At 75.6% G+C, this 22,890-nt stretch overlaps 1 protein-coding gene across 3 annotated transcripts; it reads right to left on the reverse strand.

Moving 5' to 3' along the window:
- Positions 1-3,009: 3,009 nt before the first annotated feature.
- Positions 3,010-22,526, reverse strand: LDLR (low density lipoprotein receptor). 3 transcript variants are annotated; one of them, XM_068922964.1, is made up of 18 exons: positions 22,347-22,526; positions 17,568-17,690; positions 16,003-16,125; positions 15,554-15,925; positions 15,344-15,466; positions 15,129-15,251; positions 14,258-14,377; positions 14,053-14,178; positions 13,802-13,973; positions 13,471-13,698; positions 13,231-13,349; positions 12,205-12,344; positions 11,988-12,129; positions 10,844-10,987; positions 9,005-9,175; positions 8,653-8,727; positions 5,639-5,796; positions 3,010-4,356 (listed from the first exon to the last, which is right to left on the reverse strand). In XM_068922964.1, the coding sequence occupies exons 1-18, from the start codon at positions 22,414-22,416 to the stop codon at positions 4,321-4,323; spliced, it is 2,565 nt and encodes an 854-aa protein (XP_068779065.1). In that variant the 5' UTR covers positions 22,417-22,526; the 3' UTR covers positions 3,010-4,320. The 3 variants fall into 3 exon arrangements, with proteins under 3 accessions (XP_068779065.1, XP_068779066.1, XP_068779067.1); XM_068922965.1 differs by lacking the exon at positions 17,568-17,690 and having other exon boundaries at positions 22,347-22,525; XM_068922966.1 differs by lacking the exon at positions 10,844-10,987 and having other exon boundaries at positions 22,347-22,525.
- Between the last annotated feature and the right edge of the window lie 364 nt (positions 22,527-22,890).

Raw genomic sequence — 22,890 nt, forward strand, 5'->3', positions numbered from 1 at the left:
TAGGGGTCGGGGGCAGTCGTAGGGGTCGGGGGGCAGTCGTAGGGGTCGGGGCAGTCGTAGGGGTCGGGGGCAGTCGTAGGGGTCGGGGGCAGTCGTAGGGGTCGGGGGCAGTCGTAGGGTCGGGGCAGTCGTAGGGGTCGGGGGGCAGTCGCAGGGGTCGGGGGCAGTCGTAGGGGTCGGGGGCAGTCGTAGGGGTCGGGGGGCAGTCGTAGGGGTCGGGGGGCAGTCGTAGGGGTCGGGGGCAGTCGTAGGGGTCGGGGGGGCAGTCGCAGGGGTCGGGGGGGCAGTCGTAGGGGTCGGGGCAGTCGTAGGGGTCGGGGGCAGTCGTAGGGGTCGGGGGGGCAGTCGTAGGGGTCGGGGCAGTCGTAGGGTCGGGGGCAGTCGTAGGGGTCGGGGGGCAGTCGTAGGGGTCGGGGCAGTCGTAGGGGTCGGGGGCAGTCGTAGGGGTCGGGGGCAGTCGTAGGGGTCGGGGCAGTCGTAGGGGTCGGGCAGTTTCGGGGGTCGGGGTGGCGGCCCCGCGCTGCTGCCTCCCCCGGGGCCCCGGACGCCTGGGCCCTGCAGCGCCGCGTCCCCCCAGGGCGGCGGCGGAGCCCCGCGCGGTCGCCAGCGGCTCGGACAGCGACAGCGGCGGCAGCAGCAGCGGCAGCGAGTACCACGAGGCGCCCGAGGGGCCGCTGGGGTGAGGTGCCCGGACGCCGGGGCCCCGGGAATGGGGGGCGCCCGGACGCCGGGGCCCCGGCGATGGGGGGTGCCCAGATGCTGGGGGCCCGGGAATGGGGGGCGCCCGGACGCCGGGGCCCCGGGGATGGGGGGGCGCCCGGACGCCGGGGCCCCGGCGATGGCGGGGGGCGCCCGGACGCCGGGGCCCCGTGGATGGGGGGGCGCCCGGACGCCGGGGCCCCGGGGATGGGGGGGGCGCCCGGACGCCGGGGCCCCGGGGATGGGGGGCGCCCGGACGCCGGGGCCCCGGCGATGGGGGGGTGCCCAGACACCGGGGCCCGGGAATGGGGGGCGCCCGGACGCCGGGGCCCCGGCGATTGGGGGGCACCTGGACACTGGGGCCCTGGAGATGGGGGGTTCCCGGAAGCCGGGGTCCCGGGGATGGGGGGGCGCCCGGACACCTGGGCCCCAGGAATGGGGGTCACCCAGACGCTGGGGGCCTGGGAATGGGGGGGGCGCCCGGACACCGGGCCCTGGGAATGGGGGGGCACCCAGACGCTGGGGGCCTGGGAATGGGGGGGCGCCCGGACGCCAGGGCCCTGGGAATGGGGGGCTTCCTGGACGCCGGGGTCCCGAGGACGGGGGGGGTGCCCGGACACCTGGGCCCCAGGAATGGGGGTCACCCAGACGCCGGGGCCCGGGGATGGAGGGGCGCCTGGACGCCGGGGCCCCGGGGTGGGGGGGCACCCAGACACCAGGGTCCCGAGGACGGGGGGGTGCCCAGACACCTGGGCCCCGGGGATGGGGGGGGCACCCGGACACCTGGGGCCCCAGGAATGGGGGGGCACCCAGACGCCGGGGTCCCGAGGATGGGGGGGTGCCCGGACGCCAGGGCCCCGGGGATGGGGATGGCTGGACACCTGGGCGGAGGAGCAGGGAGATGGGGGCACCCAGGGGAGGGGAGAGGGGATGGGGGGGGCCCGGACGCCGGGGCCCCGGCGCTGAGCCCCAGCGCGCAGGCAGGAGCGGAGCCCCGAGCCCCCCGCAGCCCCTCGGCGCCCCGAGCCGGAGCCCCCCGAGAGCCCCGCGGCGACGGTGAGGGGCAGCGCACCCAGCACGCTCTGCAGGCGTGCACCGTGCCTAGGGCCCTGCACACGCGTGTGCAACGCATGGGGCCAGCGCACACGTGTGCGACGCGTGTCCGGCTCTGCAGGCGTGTGCAACGCATGGGGCCAGCGCACACGTGTGCGACGCGTGCCGGGCTCTGCAGGCGTGTGCAACGCATGGGGCCAGCGCACACGTGTGCGACGCGTGTCCGGCTCTGCAGGCGTGTGCAACGCATGGGGCCAGCGCACACGTGTGCGACGCGTGTCCGGCTCTGCAGGCGTGTGCAATGCACGGGGCCAGCGCACACGTGTGCGACGCGTGTCCGGCTCTGCAGGCGTGTGCAATGCACGGGGCCAGCACACACGTGTGCGACGCGTGTCCGGCTCTGCAGGCGTGTGCAACGCATGGGGCCAGCGCACACGTGTGCGACGCGTGTCCGGCTCTGCAGGCGTGTGCAACGCATGGGGCCAGCGCACACGTGTGCGACGCGTGCCGGGCTCTGCAGGCGTGTGCAACGCATGGGGCCAGCGCACACGTGTGCGACGCGTGTCCGGCTCTGCAGGCGTGTGCAATGCACGGGGCCAGCGCACACGTGTGCGACGCGTGTCCGGCTCTGCAGGCGTGTGCAATGCACGGGGCCAGCGCACATGTGTGTGATGCGTGTCCGGCTCTGCAGGCGTGTGCAATGCACGGGGCCAGCGCACACGTGTGCGACGCGTGCCGGGCTCTGCAGGCGTGTGCAATGCACGGGGCCAGCGCATGTGCGTGCAGTGCATGACAGACTCTGCATGCGTGCACCGTGCATAGGGCTGTGCACACGCGTGTGTGGCGCACACTAGGCGCTGCATGCATGTGCAATAGACAGGGCCCTGCACATACGTGTGCGGTGCACACTAGACTCTGCATGTGTGTGCAATGCACGGGGCCAGCGCACGCGTGTGCAGCATGCACCACACTGCATGCAGGTGCAATGCACGGGGCTGGCACACGCGTGTGCGGCACACGCCGGGCTCTGCATGCGTGTGCAATGCCCGTGTGCAGCGCGCAGCTGACGCCCCCTCTCCCCAGGCGCCGGGGGCCGACCCGTGATGCCCCCCCGTGACGCCGCCGAGCCCCCCCCTCCACCGTCCGGAGCCGCCCAGGGGCCCCCCCGGCCAGCAGGGGCCCAGGCGTCCGGGGCCCCCCCCACCCGCCCCGGCGAGGAGCAGACGAGGCCGAAGGAGGCGCCGAGTCCGACACAGCTAGAAATAAATACGGTGTATTTACCGCGCCGTTGCCGTGTGACCAGGAGGCGCCGCGGTGGTGCGGGGTTGGGGGGGGGGGGTCAGGCCGTGGTGCGAGGGGCTCGCAGCCCCCTCGGGGCCCCCCCCGGCCCCGGCGCGCACACCCGCTCCGGCGCGCACACCCGCGCGGCTGCCCGCAGCCGCCCCGGCCCCGGCGGGCGCGCGAGCGAGACGGCAGCGCCGGGCCGCAGCACCCTGCGCCGCTCGCCCGCCCCTGCCGCCTCGGCGGCCCCTTTTGGCGCCCGGACCCCGCGGCGAGGGGCCGGCGGGCGCCCCGGCCCCGGCCCCGGCCCGTCTCCGCCCTGCTCCTGCCCCTGCTCCGGGAGCAGGCGCGCACGTCCGGCTGTGTCCGGTGCTGTCCGGTGGTGCTCAGCGCTGTCTGGTGGTGTCCAGCCGTGTCCAGCGGTGTCCGGCCATGTCTAACGCTGTCTGGCCATGTCCAGCTGTGTCCGGTGGTGTCCGGCTGTGTCTGGCCGTGTCCGGCTGTGACTGGTGCTGTCCGGTGGTGTCCGGCACCGTCTGGCGGTGTTCAGCCGTGTCCAGCCATGTCCAGTGCTGTCCGGCAGTTTCTAGCAGTGTCCGGCCGTGTCCGGCCGTGTCCGGCTGTGTCTAGCGGTGTCCAGCTGTGTCCGACGGTGTCCGGTGGTGTCTGAGGGTGTCCGGCCATGTCCAGCTGTGTCCGGTAGTGTCCAGCATCCAGCTGTGTCTGGCGGTGTCCGGCTGTATCTGGCCGTGTCTGACGGCGCCCAGCGGTGTCTGGCGGTGTCTGGGGGTGCCTGACAGTGTCCGGCTGTGTCCGACGGCGCCTGGCTGTGTCCGGTGGTGTCCTGCCGTATCCGGCCATGTCTGACGGTGCCTGGCCGTGTCCGATGGTGCCCAGCTGTGTCCAGCAGTGTCCAGCGGTGTCCGGCGGTGTCCAGCCGTGTCCGATGGTGCCCGGCTGTGTCCGGCGCTGTCCGGCGGTGTCCAGCCGTGTCCGATGGTGCCCGGCTGTGTCCGGCGGTGTCCAGCCATGTCCGATGGTGTCCGGCTGTGCCCGGCGGTGTCCAGCCGTGTCCGATGGTGCCCGGCGGTGCCCGGCGGTGTCCAGCCGTGTCTGATGGTGCCCGGCGGTGCCCGGCGGTGTCCAGCCATGTCCGATGGTGTCCGGCTGTGTCCGGCGGTGCCCGGCGGGAGGCAGCCGCCCGCGGGCCGGCCCCAGCCCCGGCCCAGAGCGCCGCCGGCGCCCGGCGGGGAGGAAGCGGGGACGTCGCAGGGGCCCCCGGCGCCTTCAGGCCGCGTCGTCCTCGGGGCTCAGCGCCTGCCGCTGGGGGCCGCCGGCCATCAGTGCGACCCCCCCCGGCCGCGAGACCCCCCCCGGAGCGCCTGCGGCCCCCCCTCCGACCGCGAGACCCCCCCCCGGATCGCCTGCGGCCCCCCCCCCGGCCGCGAGACCCCCCCCCGGATCGCCTGCGGCCCCCCCTCCGACCGCGAGACCCCCCCCCGGAGCACCTGCGACCCCCCCCGGGCCTGTGCAACCCCCCCGCCCCCCGAGTGTGCGAGACCCCCCTGCATGTGTGCAACCCCCCCCAAGCATGTGTGCCCCCTCCCTGCAGGTGTGTAACCCCCCCCCCCCAGTGCCTGCGACCCCCCCATGTGCTCACGAGCCCCCCCCCCAACGTGCACAACCGCCCCCAAGCGTGCACAACCCCCCCCAGCATGCAAGAACCCCCCCAAATGTGCGCAACCCCCCCAAACATGCATGACCCCCCTCGTGCACTCAGACCCCCCGAGTGTGCACAACCCCCCCGATCATGCACAACCCCCACCCCGAGCGTGCACAACCCTCCCCCGAGCGTGCACAACGCTCCCTGAGGGTGCACAACACCCCCGAGCGCGCACAACGCCCCCCCCAAGCGTGCACAACGCCCCCCGAGTGTGCACAACGCCCCCCGAGCGTGCACAACCCCCCCGAGCGTGCACAACCGCCCCCTGAGCGTGCACAACCCCCCCCCGAGTGTGCACAACCCCCCCCGAGCATGCACAACCCCCCCCGGGCGTGCACAACCCCCCCCGAGCGTGCACAACCCCCCCCGAGCGTGCACAACGCCCCCCGAGCGTGCACAACCCACCCCGAGCGTGCACAACGCCCCCCGAGCGTGCACAACGCCCCCCGATCATGCACAACCCCCCCCCGAGCGTGCACAACACCCCCCGATCATGCACAACCCCCCCGATCGTGCACAATGCCCCCCCGAGCGTGCACAACGCCCCCCGAGCGTGCACAACCCCCCCCCAGCGTGCACAACCCCCCCGAGCGTGCACAACCCCCCCCCAGCGTGCACAACCCCCCCCCAGCGTGCACAACCCCCCCCGAGCGTGCACAACGCCCCCCGATCATGCACAACCCCCCCGAGCGTGCACAACCCCCCCCGAGCGTGCACAACGCCCCCCGAGTGTGCACAACCCCCCCCCCGAGCGTGCACAACGCCCCCCGAGCGTGCACAACGCCCCCCGATCATGCACAACCCCCCCGAGCGTGCACAACCCCCCCCCGAGCGCACACCCCCCCCCCCGAGCGCGCCCCCCCGGCGGGGGCCGGGGCTCACCGGCGGGTAGCTGTAGCCCTCGTGCCCGCGGCAGATGTGCACCTCGTCCTCGGTGGTTTTCTGGTAGACGGGGTTGTCGAAGTTGATGCTGTTGGTGTTCTTCAGGCGCCAGGTCTTCCACAGCAGGAAGGCGCCGAAGGCCGCGAGGATGAGGAGCGCTGCGGGCCGGCAGCGCGTCAGGGCCCCCGCCCGCCCCGGCGCCCCGGTGAGGGGCTGCGGCGCCCGGGCGAGGGGGTGTGCGAGGGGACACGGCACCCGTGCGAGGGGCTGCGGCACCCGGGCGAGGGGCTGTGCGAGGGGACACGGCACCCGTGCGAGGGGCTGCGGCACCCGGGCGAGGGGGTGTGCGAGGGGACACGGCACCCGTGCGAGGGGCTGCGGCGCCCGGGCGAGGGGCTGTGCGAGGGGACACGGCACCCGTGCGAGGGGCTGCGGTGCCCGGGCGAGGGGCTGTGCGAGGGGACACGGCACCCGTGCGAGGGGCTGCGGCGCCCGGGCGAGGGGCTGTGCGAGGGGACACGGCACCCGTGCGAGGGGCTGCGGCGCCCGGGCGAGGGGCTGTGCGAGGGGACACGGCACCCGTGCGAGGGGCTGCGGCGCCCGGGCGAGGGGCTGTGCGAGGGGACACGGCACCCGTGCGAGGGGCTGCGGCGCCCGGGCGAGGGGCTGTGCGAGGGGACACGGCACCCGTGCGAGGGGCTGCGGCGCCCGGGCGAGGGGCTGTGCGAGGGGACACGGCACCCGTGCGAGGGGCTGCGGTGCCCGGGCGAGGGGGTGTGCGAGGGGACAGGACACCCGTGCGAGGGGCTGCGGCGCCCGGGCGAGGGGCTGTGCGAGGGGACACGGCACCCGTGCGAGGGGCTGCGGCGCCCGGGCGAGGGGCTGTGCGAGGGGACACGGCACCCGTGCGAGGGGCTGCGGCGCCCGGGCGAGGGGCTGTGCGAGGGGACACGGCACCCGTGCGAGGGGCTGCGGCACCCGGGCGAGGGGCTGTGCGAGGGGACACGGCACCCGTGCGAGGGGCTGCGGCGCCCGGGCGAGGGGGTGTGCGAGGGGACAGGACACCCGTGCGAGGGGCTGCGGCGCCCGGGCGAGGGGCTGTGCGAGGGGACACGGCACCCGTGCGAGGGGCTGCGGCGCCCGGGCGAGGGGCTGTGCGAGGGGACACGGCACCCGTGCGAGGGGCTGCGGCACCCGGGCGAGGGGCTGTGCGAGGGGACAGGACACCCGTGCGAGGGGCTGCGGCGCCCGGGCGAGGGGGTGTGCGAGGGGACACGGCACCCGTGCGAGGGGCTGCGGCGCCCGGGCGAGGGGCTGTGCGAGGGGACACGGCACCCGTGCGAGGGGCTGCGGCGCCCGGGCGAGGGGCTGTGCGAGGGGACACGGCACCCGTGCGAGGGGCTGCGGCGCCCGGGCGAGGGGCTGTGCGAGGGGACACGGCACCCGTGCGAGGGGCTGCGGCGCCCGGGCGAGGGGCTGTGCGAGGGGACACGGCACCCGTGCGAGGGGCTGCGGCGCCCGGGCGAGGGGCTGTGCGAGGGGACACGGCACCCGTGCGAGGGGCTGCGGTGCCCGGGCGAGGGGGTGTGCGAGGGGACAGGACACCCGTGCGAGGGGCTGCGGCGCCCGGGCGAGGGGCTGTGCGAGGGGACAGGACACCCGTGCGAGGGGCTGCGGCGCCCGGGCGAGGGGCTGTGCGAGGGGACACGGCACCCGTGCGAGGGGCTGCGGCGCCCGGGCGAGGGGCTGTGCGAGGGGACACGGCACCCGTGCGAGGGGCTGCGGCGCCCGGGCGAGGGGCTGTGCGAGGGGACACGGCACCCGTGCGAGGGGCTGCGGCACCCGGGCGAGGGGCTGTGCGAGGGGACACGGCACCCGTGCGAGGGGCTGCGGCACCCGGGCGAGGGGGTGTGCGAGGGGACACGGCACCCGTGCGAGGGGCTGCGGCGCCCGGGCGAGGGGGTGTGTGAGGGGACACGGCACCCGTGCGAGGGGCTGCAGCACCCATGCGAGGGGCTGTGCAAGGGGACACGGCACCCGTGCGAGGGGCTGCGGCACCCGGGCGAGGGGCTGTGCGAGGGGACACGGCACCCGTGCGAGGGGCTGCGGCACCCGGGCGAGGGGGTGTGCGAGGGGACACGACACCCGTGCGAGGGGCTGCGGCGCCCGGGCGAGGGGGTGTGTGAGGGGACATGGCACCCGTGCGAGGGGCTGCAGCGCCCGTGCGAGGGGCTGTGCAAGGGGACACGGCACCCGTGCGAGGGGCTGCAGCACCCGTGCAAGGGCCTGTGCAAGAGGACATGGCACCTGTACGAGGGGCTGCAGCGCCCGGGCGAGGGGGTGTGCGAGGGGACACGGCACCCGTGCGAGGGGCTGCGGCGCCCGTGCGAGGGGCTGTGCAAGGGGACACGGCACCCGTGCGAGGGGCTGCGGCGCCCGTGCAAGGGCCTGTGCAAGAGGACATGACACCTGTACGAGGGGCTGCAGCGCCCGTGCAAGGGGGTTGTGCAAGGGGACACGACACTCATGCAAGGGGCTGCAGCACCCATGCAAGGGGCTGTGCGAGGGACCGTGCAAGGGGCTGCGGTGCCCGTGCGAGGGGCCGTGCGAGGGGCCGTGCGAGGGGCCGCGGTGCCCGTGCGAGGGGGCCGTGGTGCCCGTGCGAGGGGCTGCGGTGCCCGTGCGAGGGGCCGTGCGAGGGGCCGCGGTGCTTGTGCGAGGGGCCGTGGTGCCCGTGCGAGGGGCCGCGGTGCCCGTGCGAGGGGCTGTGCGAGGGGCCGCGGTGCCCGTGCGAGGGCCGTGGTGCCCGTGCGAGGGCCGCGGTGCCCGTGCGAGGGGCCGTGCGAGGGGCCGCGGTGCCCGTGCGAGGGCCGTGGTGCCCGTGCGAGGGCCACGGTGCCCGTGCGAGGGGCCGTGCGAGGGGCCGCGGTGCTTGTGCGAGGGGCCGTGGTGCCCGTGCGAGGGGCCACTGTGCCCGTGCGAGGGGCCGTGCGAGGGGCCGCGCCGGGACCTACCCAGGGGCAGGACGACCGAGAGCGCGCCGGGGCCCGGCCTCTTCTCCGCGCTCTCCGCGGTGACGCCGGTCTGGGCTGGAAAAGGGGAGAAACGGTTGTGAGCGCCGCGCCGGGCCGAGCCGTGGGGCCAAGCCGTGGGGCTGAGCCGCGGGGCCGAGCCGTGGGGCTGAGCCGTGGGGCCAAGCCGTGGGGCCGAGCCGTGGCGCTGTGGGGCCGAGCCTTGGGGCCGTGGGGCCGAGCCGTGGGGCCGAGCCGTGGGGCTGAGCCGTGGGGCTGAGCCGTGGGGCCGTGGGGCCAAGCCGTGGGGCCGAGCCGTGGGGCTGAGCCGTGGGGCCGGCAGCAGCTGTCGCACCTGGCAGGGTGGTGGCGGCCGGGCTCGGGCCGCGGAGGCCGGGGCGGGGGGGGGGCTGCCGGGGCGGCGCCGGGGCCGTCGTCACCGTCGTCACCGTCGTCATCGTCACTGTTGTCGTCGTCACCGTCGTCGTCGTCACTGTCGTCGTCGTCGCGGCGGGCGCCGAGGTGCCTGCAAGGGGCCGGAGGCCGGCTCGCACGAGGGCCGGCTCGCACGAGGGCCGGCTCGCACGAGGGGAGGGACACGAGGCCGAGCGGGGATGCGCGAGGTGGCACTTGCACACTGGGGACCCATGAGGCCAAGTTCACACGCGGAAACACTTGTTCCGGGCTCACACAGAGGGACGCACGAGGTCACCTCGCACGGGGCAGGGCTGCCCGAGGCCGGCGTGCACGAGGTCACCTCGCACGGGGAAGGGATGCCTGAGGCCAGCTCGCGTGCAGGAGGGATGCACGAGGCCAGCGCGCACGAGGTCACCTCGCACGGGGAAGGGATGCCTGAGGCCGGCGCGCACGAGGTCACCTTGCACGGGGCAGGGATGCCCGAGGTCACCTCGCACGGGGCAGGGATGCACGAGGCCAGCGCGCACGAGGTCACCTCGCACAGGGCAGGGATGCCCAAGGCCGGCTCGCATGCAGGAGGGATGCACGAGGCCAGCTCGCACGAGGTCACCTCGCACGGGGCAGGGATGCACGAGGCCAGCTCGCACGAGGTCACCTCGCACGGGGCAGGGATGCACGAGGCCAGCGCGCACGAGGTCACCTCGCACGGGGCAGGGCTGCCCGAGGCCGGCGCGCACGAGGTCACCTTGCACGGGGCAGGGATGCCCGAGGCCGGCGCGCACGAGGTCACCTCGCACGGGGAAGGGATGCACGAGGCCAGCTCGCACGAGGTCACCTCACGCGCAGGAGGGATGCACGAGGCCAGCTCGCACGAGGTCACCTCGCACGGGGCAGGGATGCACGAGGCCAGCGCGCACGAGGTCACCTCGCACGGGGCAGGGATGCCCGAGGTCACCTCGCACGGGGCAGGGATGCACGAGGCCAGCTCGCACGAGGTCACCTCGCACAGGGCAGGGATGCCTGAGGCCGGCGCGCACGAGGTCACCTTGCACGGGGCAGGGATGCCCGAGGTCACCTCGCACGGGGCAGGGATGCCTGAGGCCAGTTCGCGCGCAGGAGGGATGCCCGAGGCCGGCGCGCACGAGGTCACCTCGCACGGGGCAGGGATGCCCGAGGCCGGCGCGCACGAGGTCACCTCGCACGGGGCAGGGCTGCCCGAGGCCGGCGCGCACGAGGTCACCTTGCACGGGGCAGGGATGCACGAGGTCACCTCGCACGGGGCAGGGATGCCCAAGGCCGGCTCGCATGCAGGAGGGATGCACGAGGCCAGCGCGCACGAGGTCACCTTGCACGGGGCAGGGATGCCCAAGGCCGGCTCGCATGCAGGAGGGATGCACGAGGCCAGCGCGCACGAGGTCACCTCGCACGGGGCAGGGATGCCCGAGGCCGGCGCGCACGAGGTCACCTTGCACGGGGAAGGGCTGCCCGAGGTCACCTCGCACGGGGCAGGGATGCCCGAGGCCGGCGCGCACGAGGTCACCTCGCACGGGGCAGGGATGCCCGAGGCCGGCGCGCACGAGGTCACCTCGCACGGGGAAGGGATGCCCGAGGCCGGCGCGCACGAGGTCACCTTGCACGGGGCAGGGATGCACGAGGCCGGCGCGCACGAGGTCACCTCGCACGGGGCAGGGATGCACGAGGCCAGCGCGCACGAGGTCACCTCGCACGGGGAAGGGATGCCCGAGGCCGGCGCGCGGGGCCGCGGGCGCAGCGGTACCTGGGAGGCAGGCGCGTCCGTCGGGCGCCAGGCGCTGGCCGTCGGCGCAGGCGCAGGTGTAGCGGGGCGAGCGGCGGGAGACGCGGGGCGCCGGCAGGCAGAGGTACCCGCAGCCCCCGTTGCCGCCCGCGCACCAGTTCTCGCCTAGGCGGGGGCGGGAGGCGGCGTCAGCGGCGCGGGCGGCGACGCGGCACCAGGGAAAGGCGGGGGGCGCGCGGGGGCGGAGGGATGGGACCGTTCAGGGATGGAGAGACGGAGGAAGGCGGCGACGGGGGGTGCAGGGACGGAAGGACACAGGGACGGAGGGACGGAGGGACGGCGCTGCAGGGACGGGTGCAGGATGCAGCAATCCAGGGATGGAGGCACCCGGGGACGGCGGGATGCAGGGATGGAAGGACACAGGGACGGAGGGATGGGGGATGCAGGAATGGAGGGATGTGGGGACGGAGGCATGGAGGGATGGAGGGACACAGGGATGCTGGATGGAGGGATGGAGGGACACGGAGGGCGGGATACAGGGATGGAGGGATGCAGGGTGGAGGAACGGAGGGACACAGGGATGCTGGACGGAGGGATGGAGGGACACATGGATGGAGGGATGCTGGATGGAGGGACACAGGGATGGCGGGATGCTGGACGGAGGGACACAGGGACGCTGGACGGAGGGACACAGGGACGGCGGGATGCTGGATGGAGGGACACAGGGACGGCGGGATGCTGGACGGAGGGACACAGGGACGCTGGACGGAGGGACACAGGGACGGCGGGATGCTGGATGGAGGGACACAGGGACGCTGGACGGAGGGACACAGGGACGGCGGGATGCTGGATGGAGGGACACAGGGACGCTGGACGGAGGGACACAGGGACGGCGGGATGCAGGGATGGAGGGACACAGGGACGCTGGACGGAGGGACACAGGGACGGCGGGATGCTGGATGGAGGGACACAGGGACGCTGGACGGAGGGACACAGGGACGGCGGGACGCTGGACGGAGGGACACAGGGACGCTGGACAGAGGGACACAGGGACGGCGGGATGCTGGACAGAGGGACACAGGGATGGAGGGACGCTGGACGGAGGGACACAGGGACGGCGGGACGCTGGACGGAGGGACACAGGGATGGGGCCGGGCTCCGGTACCTGCAGGCTGCTTCAGGGCATGGTAGAGGACCAGGTCCTCGGGGGAGAACAAGTTCTCAGCCACCGTCTTCACCTCGGCGCCCGTCAGGCGGTTGGCGCTCAAGATGGCCTCCTGGTCGACGTCGGTCCAGAAGACGGTGTCCTGCGAGCGGAGAGGGGTTGGGGCGGCGGCGGGGGCAGCGCCGGGGCCGGGGCCGGGGCCGGGGCCGGGGCTCACCTCGAAGACGGTGACGGCGAAGGGGTGCGCCAGCACCCGGGGGTCGGTCAGCACCGTCTGGCGGTTGCCGCCGTCCACGTCGATGCTGGAGAGCGCGTGGAGCCGGGAGTCCACCCAGTAGAGGCGCTGCGACGGCAGGTCTGCGGGGAGCCGTCAGCGGGGCCCCGGGACGGCGGCGGCCACCGCGGGCGATGGGGCCAGGGCCGGGGCCAGGGCCGGGGAGCAGGACAGGGACGGGGGCAGGACGGGCACTGGGAGGGGGCCGGGACAAGGAGCGGGACAGGGACGGGGACGGGGACGGGGACGGGGACGGGATGGGGAAGAGGCTGGAGATGAGGCCAGAGATGTGGCTGGAGAGCAGGACGGGGACAGGGACAAGGATGGAGATGACGACGTGCACCAGGACAGTGACAACGACGGAGACGGGGACGATGACGGAGATGGGAGCAGGACAGGGACAGACGTGGGACCGGGGGCAGGACAGGGATGGGGAAGAGGACGGCGACGGAGATGGGGACGGGAATAAGGACAGGGACGGGAACGAGGACAGTGACGGAGATGGGGACAACGACGGAGATGGGGACGATGACGGAGATGGGAGCAGGACAGGGACAGACGTGGGAGCGGGGGCAGGACAGGGATGGGGAACAGGACGGCGACGGAGATGGGGACGGGAATAAGGACAGGGACGGGAACGAGGACAGTGATGGAGATGGGGACGACGACGGAGATGGGGACGATGACGGAGATGGGGACGACGACGGAGATGGGGACGACGACGGAGATGGGGACGATGACGGAGATGGGAGCAGGACAGGGACAGACGTGGGAGCGGGGGCAGGACAGGGATGGGGAACAGGATGGCGACGGAGATGGCGACGGGAATAAGGACAGGGACGGGAACGAGGACAGTGACGGAGACGGGGATGGGAGCAGGACAAGGATGCTGCATGGGGTTGCTGGAAGCCCCGCGTGGCCCGAGACGTCCCCGTCGCCGCCCGCGTCCCGTCCCCGTCGCCGTCTCACCCAGCGTGATGCCGTTGGGCCACTCGATGCCCTCCGTCACCAGGGGGAAGTTGTCCGCGCCGTTGAGCCCGCTCTTGGCGATCTTGGCCGAAACGCCCCAGTCGGTCCAGTACATGAAGCTGGCGGCCGGAGAAGCGGGGAATGAGCTCGCCGGCGACCGCCGCCGCGCCGGGGCCGAGCCGTCCCGGGGTTGGAGGGGGGGGGAAACGGCGGGGTGGGGTGGCCGGCAGGGAAACGCACCCGCGAAACGGGTCCACCACGATGGCCCGCGGCTTGGAGCCCGGCTCCCGGATGAGGGTCTTCCTCTTGGAGCCGGCGCCGTCGGCCACGGAGACGGAGCCCAGCACCGAGTCGGTCCAGTAGATGTTGCCGTGGACCCAGTCGACGGCGAGGCCGTCGGGCGCCCGCAGCCCGGCGCCGATGACGGTGGCGTGGTGGCTGGCGTCGCCCGCCTTGTCGATGGAGGCGCTGCGGCGGGGACGGGGAGGGACGGGAGCCGGTTTCGCCGGGGCTCGGCGGCCGAGAGCCGGGGCCGGGGTTTTGGGGGGTGGGGGGGGACACCCGTCCTCACCGGTAGATCTTCCTCTGGGAGAGGTCGGACCAGTAGACGGTGTCGCTGGCGACGTCCGTGTCGAGGGCCACCACGTGCTTCAGGCGGGGGATGAGGCTGGTGTAGTTGCTGCGGTCCAGCGCCAGGCGCCGCACCTCGTGGCGGTTGGTGAAGAAGAGGAAGGCGGCGGGGCCTGCCGGGGCGAGAGGAGGCGATGCCGCCGCGGCCGGGGGGCAGGCGGCGCGGCCCCGGGCCCCGGGGAGGCCGCTCACCCACGGCTTTGCAGGCCTTGCTGGCCGGCTCCAGGCGGTAGCCCTCGCTGCACTCGCACTTGTAGCCGCCCTGCAGGTTGACGCAGAGCTGCCCGCAGCTCTCGGGGTCCTGGCACTCGTCGATGTCTGCCGGGAGAGGCCGAGGATGGCGGCGGCGGCGCGGGCTGCCTGCCGTCGCGGCGGCCGGAGCCCCGGCAGGTCTCACCTTCGCATCGCTTCCCGTCCACCAGCCGGAAACCCTCGGGGCAGAGGCACTCGTAGCCGATCTTCAGGTCTTTGCAGATGTGGGAGCAGCCGCCCCGGTTGTCCAGGCACTCGTTGACGTCTGGGGGGAGAGAGAGGATCGTGCGTCCATCCCGCGGGCGAGGGGACCTCGTGCGTCCATCCCGCAGGGCGAGGGGACCTCGTGCGACCCCCCAGCGGGGCGAGGGGACCTCGTGCGTCCATCCCGCGGGGCGAGGGGACCTCGTGCGACCCCCCAGCGGGGCGACGGGACCTCGTGCATCCATCCCGCGGGGCGAGGGGACCTCGTGCGTCCATCCCGCGGGCGAGGGGACCTCGTGCATCCATCCTGCGGGCGAGGGGACCTCGCGCGACCCCCCAGCGGGGCGACGGGACCTCGCGCGACCCCCCAGCGGGGCGACGGGACCTCGTGCGTCCATCCTGCGGGGCGAGGGGACCTCGCGTGTCCCTCCCGCGGGGCGACGGGACCTCGCGCATCCATCCCGCGGGGCGACGGGACCTCGCGCATCCATCCCGCGGGGCGACGGGACCTCGCGCGTCCATCCCGCGGGGCGAGGGGACCTCGCGCGTCCATCCCGCGGGGCGAGGGGACCTCGCGCGTCCATCCCGCGGGGCGAGGGGACCTCGCGCGACCCCCCAGCGGGGCGAGGGGACCTCGTGCGTCCATCCCGCGGGGCGAGGGGACCTCGTGCATCCATCCCGCGGGGCGAGGGGACCTCGCGCGACCCCCCAGCGGGGCGAGGGGACCTCGTGCGTCCATCCCGCGGGGCGAGGGGACCTCGTGCGACCCCCCAGCGGGCAACGGGACCTCGCGCGCCCCCCCCGGCGCTCACCGCACTCCTTGATGGGCTCGTCGGACCAGTCGCGGCAGTCCCTCCGCTTATCGCACACCTTGGCCAGGGTGATGCACTCGCCCGAGCGGCACTTGAACTTGTCGGGGCCGTCGCAGGCCGTCACTGTCGGGCAGGAGCGGAGGGGGCTGGAGCGCGGCGGCGGGGGCCGACGCGGTGCCGCCGGGGGCCGCCCGGGCCGCCCCGCGCCCCCCTACCGTTCTCGCAGCCGGCCTCGTCGCTCATGTCCTTGCAGTCGAACTCGCGGTCGCACTGGCGGCTGCCGTGCACGCAGCTGCCGTCGTCGCACTGGAACTCGTCCGGGCGGCACGTGGCCGCGGCTGCGGCGGGGACGGGATGGGTGAGTTGGGGGGGGGGGGTCCGGCGTCCGGCCGCCCCTTCGCTCGGCCCCGGCCCGGGCGCCTTACCGCAGTCGGCCTCGTCGGAGCGGTCGCGGCAGTCGGGGCTGCCGTCGCAGCGCCAGCGCCGGTGGACGCACTCGCCGCTGCCGCAGCGGAAGTGCAGCGGCGGGCAGGGGCTGGGGGTGCCGGGCCGGGGCCCGCAGGTCTGCGGCCACTCGTCGGAGCCGTCGGGGCAGTCGGGGTCGTCGTCGCAGGCCCACAGGCGGGGGATGCAGAGCGAGTTGTTGCAGCGGAAGGTGAGGGGGCTGCAGGTGGGCGCCGGGCAGCGGAGCTCGTCGTCGCCGTCCTCGCAGTCGCGCTCCTCGTCGCAGACGAAGTCCCGGGCGATGCACTTGCCGCTGCGGCACCGGAACTGGTCGGCGGCGCAGGGGCGGGGGGCTGCGGGGAGGGAGGGAGCGCCGTCAGCTCCCCCCCCGCCGTCGTCGGACCCCCCCCCCCCCGGCCCCGGCACTCACGGCAGTCGCGCTCGTCCGAGCCGTTCTCGCAGTCGGCCTCCGCGTCGCACCGCCAGGACGCGGGGATGCAGCGGTTGAGCCGGCCCCCGCAGCTGAACTCCTCCGGCTTGCAGGACACCGAGCCTGCGGGAGCGGGGGGAGACGGCGAGGTCTCGCACGGCGCGGACAGCGCGGACAGCGCGGCACGGGATGGCGTGGCACGGCACAGTGCACGGCACGCGGCACGGTGCACGGCACGCGGTACGCGGCACAATGCACGGCACGCGGCACGGTGCACGGCACGCGGCACGATGCACGGCACGCGGCACGGTGCACGATGCACGGCACGCGGCACACGGCACGATGCACGGCACGCAGCACAATGCACGGCACACGGCACGGCCCGGGGAACATGGGACACGGGACACAGCATGGCACTTGGCCCGGGGCACATGGCATGGGGCACACGGGACACGGCACACGGCATGACACATGGCCTGGGGCACACGACACGGGGCACACAGGGCCTGGGGCACATGGCACCTGGGACATGGGACATAGCATGACACATGGCCTGGGGCACATGGGACACGGGACACGGAACATGGCATGACACATGGCCTGGGGCACATGGCACATGGGACACGGCATGGCACGGCACAGCACGGGGCACAATGGGACACGGGACACGGCACACGGCATGGCACATGGCCTGGGGCACAGGGCGCACGGGACACGGCATGGCCTGGGGCACACGGCACGGGGCACATGGCACATAGCACACGGGACGCGGCACAGCCCGGGGCACAATGGGACACGGCACACGGGACGCGGCATGGCACACGGCCCGGGGCACACGGGGCACATGGGGCACAGGGCGCATGGCACACGGCATGGCACACGGGGCACACGGGGCACAGGGCACACGGGGCACACGGGACGCGGCATGGCACACGGGACGCGGCATGGCACACGGGGCAGACGGGGCAGACGGGACGCGGGGCACACGGGGCACACGGGGCACAGGGCGCATGGCACACGGGACACGGCATGGCACACGGGACGCGGCATGGCACACGGGACGGGGCACACGGGGCACAGGGCGCATGGCACACGGGACGCGGCATGGCACACGGCCCGGGGCACACGGCATGGGGCAGACGGGGCACAGGGCGCATGGCACACGGGGCACGGCATGGCACACGGGACAGGGCACGCGGGGCACATGGGGCACACGGGGCACAGGGCGCATGGCACACGGGACGCGGCATGGCACACGGCCCGGGGCACACGGGGCACACGGGACGCGGGGCACACGGGGCACACGGGGCACAGGGCACACGGGGCAGACGGGACGCGGCATGGCACACGGGACACGGCATGGCACACGGGGCAGACGGGGCAGACGGGACGCGGGGCACACGGGGCACACGGGGCACAGGGCGCATGGCACACGGGACGCGGCATGGCACACGGGACGGGGCACACGGGGCACAGGGCACACGGGGCACACGGGACGCGGCATGGCACACGGCACACGGGGCAGACGGGGCAGACGGGGGCCGGCCGGCCGGGCGGGCACTCACGGCAGGCGGCGGGCGCCTCGTCGGCGCCGTCGGGGCACTCGGCGCTGCCGTCGCACACCCAGGCGTAGGGGAGGCATCGCCCGTCGCCGCACGGGAACTTGCCCCGGCCGCAGCCCTCGGCCCCTGCCCGGCGCCGCGGGGCCTCAGCGCGCTGCGGGCCGGGGGGGCCGGGGGGGGCCGGGGGGGGCCGGGGGCACCCGCGCTACGGGGGGGCTGGGGGTACCCGCGCTATGGGGGGCTGGGGGGCTGGGGGAGGGCACCTGCTACAGGGGGGGCCGGGGGGTACCCGTGCTATGGGGGGGCTGGGGGGGCACCCGCACTACAAGGGGCTGGGGGGTACCCGTGCTATGGGGGGCTGGGGGGGCACCCGTGCTATGGGGGGGCTGGGGGGGCACCTGCTACGGAGGGCTGGGGGGGCCGGGGGAGGGCACCTGCTACGGGGGGGCCGGGGGTACCCACGCTATGGGGGGCTGGGGGGGCACCCACGCTACAGGGGGGGCCGGGGGGTACCCGTGCTATGGGGGGCTGGGGGGGCACCTGCACTACAAGGGGCTGGGGGGTACCCGCGCTATGGGGGGGGCCGGGGGATACCCGTGCTACGGGGGGCTGGGGGGGCACCCATGCTACAGGGGGGGCCGGGGGGTACCTGTACTATGGGGGGCTGGGGGTACCCGTGCTATGGGGGGCCGGGGGGGCCGGGGGAGGGCACCCGCTACGGGGGGGGCCGGGGGTACCCGTGCTATGGGGGGCTGGGGGAGGGCACCCGCTACGGGGGGGCCAAGGGGTACCCGTGCTATGGGGGGCTGGGGGGCCGGGGGAGGGCACCCGCTACGGGGGGGGCCGGGGGTACTCGTGCTATGGGGGGCTGGGGGTACCCGCGCTATGGGGGGGGCCGGGGGGTACCCGTGCTACAGGGGGCTGGGGGGGCACCCATGCTACAGGGGGGGCCGGGGGGTACCTGTACTATGGGGGGCTGGGGGTACCCGTGCTATGGGGGGCTGGGGGGCCGGGGGAGGGCACCTGCTACGGGGGGGGCCGGGGGTACCCGTGCTATGGGGGGGCTGGGGGGGCACCCGCACTACAAGGGGCTGGGGGGTACCCGTGCTATGGGGGGCTGGGGGGGCACCCACGCTACAGGGGGGGCCAGGGGGTACCCGTGCTATGGGGGGCTGGGGGGGCACCTGCACTACAAGGGGCTGGGGGGTACCCGTGCTATGGGGGGCTGGGGGGGCACCTGCACTACAAGGGGCTGGGGGGTACCCGTGCTATGGGGGGCTGGGGGGGCACCCACGCTATGGGGGGAGCCGGGGGGGCACCTGCTACGGGGGGCTGGGGGGGCCGGGGGAGGGCACCCGCTACGGGGGGGCCGGGGGTACCCACGCTATGGGGGGCCGGGGGGGCCGGGGGAGGGCACCCGCTACGGGGGGGCCGGGGGGTACCCACGCTATGGGGGGGCTGGGGGGCACCCGTGCTATGGGGGGGCTGGGGGGGCCGGGGGAGGGCACCCGCTACGGGGGGGCCGGGGGTACCCGTGCTATGGGGGGCTGGGGGGGCCGGGGGAGGGCACCCGCTACGGGGGGGCCGGGGGGCACCCGTGCTATGGGGGGGCTGGGGGGCCGGGGGAGGGCACCCGCTACGGGGGGGCCGGGGGTACCCGTGCTATGGGGGGCTGGGGGGGCTGGGGAAGGGCACCCGCTACGGGGGGGCCGGGGGGCACCCGTGCTATGGGGGGCCGGGGGGGCCGGGGGAGGGCACCCGCTACGGGGGGGCCGGGGGTACCCGTGCTATGGGGGGCTGGGGGGGCTGGGGAAGGGCACCCGCTACGGGGGGGCCGGGGGGTACCCACGCTATGGGGGGGCTGGGGGGCACCCGTGCTACGGGGGGGCTGGGGGGGCCGGGGGAGGGCACCCGCTACGGGGGGGCCGGGGGTACCCGTGCTATGGGGGGCTGGGGGGGCTGGGGAAGGGCACCCGCTACGGGGGGGCCGGGGGGTACCCACGCTATGGGGGGGCTGGGGGGCACCCGTGCTACGGGGGGGCTGGGGGGGCCGGGGGAGGGCACCCGCTACGGGGGGGGCCGGGGGTACCCGTGCTATGGGGGGCCGGGGGGGCCGGGGGAGGGCACCCGCTACGGGGGGGGCCGGGGGTACCCGTGCTATGGGGGGCTGGGGGGCATCTGTGCTATGGGGGAGTGTGGGGGGCACCCACACTATGGGGGGGGTGGGGCCTGTGCTATGGGGCAGTGTGGGGGGCACCCACACTATGGGGGGTGTGGGGCACCCGCACTATAGGGGGGCTGTGGGGTGCCTGTGCTATGGGGAGGGTGCCCGTGCTATGGGGGGGCCATGGGGCACCGTGCTATGGGGGGGCCGTGGGACACCGGCACTATGGGGGAGCCGGGGGGCACCAGCGGGCGGGATGGGGCAGGGCAGGGGGCACCGCAGCCGCCGGGGGGCTCTGGGGCAGCTGTGGGGCTCCCCCAGGGTCTATGGGGCAGGAATGGGCCCAACCTGGGTCCTGGGGTCTATGGGGCAGCCGTGGGGCCCAGCCCTGGGGCTGAGGGGCCCCCCTGGAGTCTATGGGGTGGCCATGGGGCCCAGCACCAGGGGGCAAACACGGGGGACTCTGGGGCAGCTATGGGGCCCAGCCCTGGGGCAGATGCAGGGTCTGTGGGGCAGCTGTGGGGCCCAGCCCTGGGGTCTGTGGGGCCCAGCCCCAGGTCTAGGGGGCGGCCGTGGGGCCCAGCCCCGGGGTCTGTGGGGCCCAGCCCCCGGGGTCTATGGGGCAGCTGTGGGGCCCAGCCCCAGGGTCCATGGGGCCCAGCCCTGGGTCTATGGGGCCCAGCCCCGGGGTCCGTGGGGCCCAGCCCCCGGTCTATGGGGCGGCTGTGGGGCCCAGCCCCGGGTCTATGGGGCGGCCGTGGGGCCCAGCCCCCGGGGTCTGTGGGGCCCAGCCCCCAGGGTCTATGGGGCAGCTGTGGGGCCCAGCCCCAGGGTCCATGGGGCCCAGCCCTGGGTCTATGGGGTGGCCGTGGGACCCAGCCCCCGGGGTCTGTGGGGCCCAGGTCTGTGGGGCAGCTGTGGGGCCCAGCCCCGGGTCTATGGGGCCCAGCCCCCGGGGTCTATGGGGCGGCTGTGGGGCCCAGCCCCGGGTCTATAGGGCCCAGCCCCGGGGTCTATGGGGCGGCTGTGGGGCCCAGCCCCGGGTCTATGGGGCCCAGCCCCCAGGGTCTATGGGGCGGCCGTGGGGCCCAGCCCCGGGTCCATGGGGCCCAGCCCCGGGTCTATGGGGCGGCCGTGGGGCCCAGCCCCAGGTCTATGGGGAGGCTGTGGGGCTCAGCCCCGGGGTCCATGGGGCCCAGCCCCCGGTCTATGGGGCGGCCGTGGGGCCCAGCCCCCGGTCCATGGGGCCCAGCCCCCAGTCTATGGGGCGGCCGTGGGGCCCAGCCCCGGGGTCCGTGGGGCCCAGCCCCCGGTCTATGGGGCGGCCGTGGGGCCCAGCCCCGGGGTCCATGGGGCCCAGCCCCCGGTCTATGGGGCGGCCGTGGGGCCCAGCGCCCCCAGGGCAGGGCGGGGCGGGGCGGGGCCGCGGCCGCGGCCGCGCCCTCCCTCCCCCTCCCCCGCCCGCGCGCCGGGCCCCTATTGGCCAGCGGGCGACGGGTCGCGCCGGTGGCCAGTTGCGGCCGCGGCCAATGGGAGGCGGCGGCGCGGCGGCGCGGGGCGCGGCGCGCGCGGCCATTGGCCGGCCCGGCGCGCGGGGGGCGGGGCCTTCCCCCCTCGCCCTTTTCCCGCCCGCCGCCGCCGCCGCCGCCTCCCCTCAGCTCATGGCGGCAGCGGCCCCGCCGCCTCGCCCGGCCGCCCGCGCCCCGGCCGCTGAGGGGACGCAGGGGGCCCGAGGCCTCCCGGTGCCCCCCGGTGGGTCTCTGGGGCCTCCCGGTGCCCCCCAGGCTTCTCCAGTGCCTCCCGGTGGGTCTCTGGGGCCCCCCGGTGGGTCTTTAGGGCCCCCCCGGTGGGTCTCTGGGCCCCCCCGGTGCCCCCCGGTGGGTCTCTGGGGCCTCCCGGTGCCCCCCAGGCTTCTCCGGTGGGTCTCTGGGACCCCCCGGTGGGTCTCTGGGCCCCCCCGGTGCCCCCCGGTGGGTCTCTGGGGCCTCCCGGTGCCCCCCAGGCTTCTCCGGTGGGTCTCTGGGACCCCCTGGTGCTCCCCGGTGGATCTCTAGGGCCCCCCCGGTGCCCCCCGGTGGGTTTCTGGGGCCTCCCGGTGCCCCCCGGGCTTCTCCGGTGCCCCCCGGTGGGTTTCTGGGGCCTCCCGGTGCCCCCCGGTGGGTCTCTGGGGCCTCCCGGTGCCCCCCAGGCTTCTCCGGTGGGTCTCTGGGCCCCCCCGGTGCCCCCCGGTGGATCTCTAGGGCCCCCCCGGTGCCCCCCGGTGGGTCTCTGGGGCCTCCCAGTGCCCCCCGGGCTTCTCCGGTGCCCCCCGGTGGGTCTCTGGGGCCTCCCGGTGCCCCCCAGGCTTCTCCGGTGGGTCTCTGGGCCCCCCCGGTGCCCCCCGGTGGGTCTCTGGGGCCTCCCGGTGCCCCCCTGGGCTTCCCCGGTGCCTCCCGGTGGGTGTCTGGGGCCCCCCGGTGCCCCCCGGGCTTCTCCGGTACCTCCCCAGTGCCCCCCGGTGGATCCCTAGGGTCCCCCGGTGGGTCTCTGGGGGCCTTCCGGCGCTCCCCAGCCCCCGCCCCCCCTCCGGTCCCTCCCGGTTCCCCGCCCCGGTGCCGCGGCCGACCCCAGCCCCTTACCTGCGCCGGCGCCCAGAGCGGCGAGGAGCAGCGCGACCATCACCGGCGCCTCCGGCCGCGCCGGGATCATGCTGCCGCCCGGCACGTGCTGCCGCCGCCGCTCACCGGAGACCGAGGAGCCGGTGGCGGCGCCGGCTCCTTTCAAGGGGGCCGCACCGGGGAGGGGTTTCGCATGGGGTGATTCTGCCCCGGCGCCGCCGCCGCGCCGAGAAGGGGAGGAGCAGCGGCCGCACGATGTGACATCGGCGGCCCCGGCCCGGCCCCGGCCCTCGGGCCCCCCCGGCCGCCCGGCTCCTGCCTCTCTGCCGGGGCTTCAGCCATTCGGCCGCTTTCCCCCCACCCGGGAAAATAAAATGATAAAAAAAATCAAACAGTGCCGCCTGGGGGGGGGGTTGGCTGTCCCCCCCCCCCCCCCCGAAAGCGCAGCGACGCAAAGCCGGGGGGATCCGTCCTCGCAAAGCGGCAGGAAAGCGCTAAATTCAACCGTCCGCGCCAAATTCAACCAGCCGTCCGCGCCAAATCCAACCAGCCATCCGCACCACAT

The sequence above is a fragment of the Struthio camelus genome, chromosome 31 (assembly GCF_040807025.1).
Source record: "Struthio camelus isolate bStrCam1 chromosome 31, bStrCam1.hap1, whole genome shotgun sequence".
Classification (NCBI taxonomy): domain Eukaryota; kingdom Metazoa; phylum Chordata; class Aves; order Struthioniformes; family Struthionidae; genus Struthio; species Struthio camelus.

Bases quoted from the DNA above. Each gene is read 5' to 3' on its own strand.
- LDLR (XM_068922964.1), bottom strand. From the start codon at position 22,416: ATGATCCCGGCGCGGCCGGAGGCGCCGGTGATGGTCGCGCTGCTCCTC. The intron at 15,467-15,553 runs GTAAGGCGCCCG...TCCCCGCCGCAG, and splicing joins CTCCGACGAGGCCGACTGCG to CCGCGGCCACGTGCCGCCCG. The intron at 9,176-10,843 runs GTACCGCTGCGC...GGCCCCTTGCAG, and splicing joins CGGACGCGCCTGCCTCCCAG to GCACCTCGGCGCCCGCCGCG.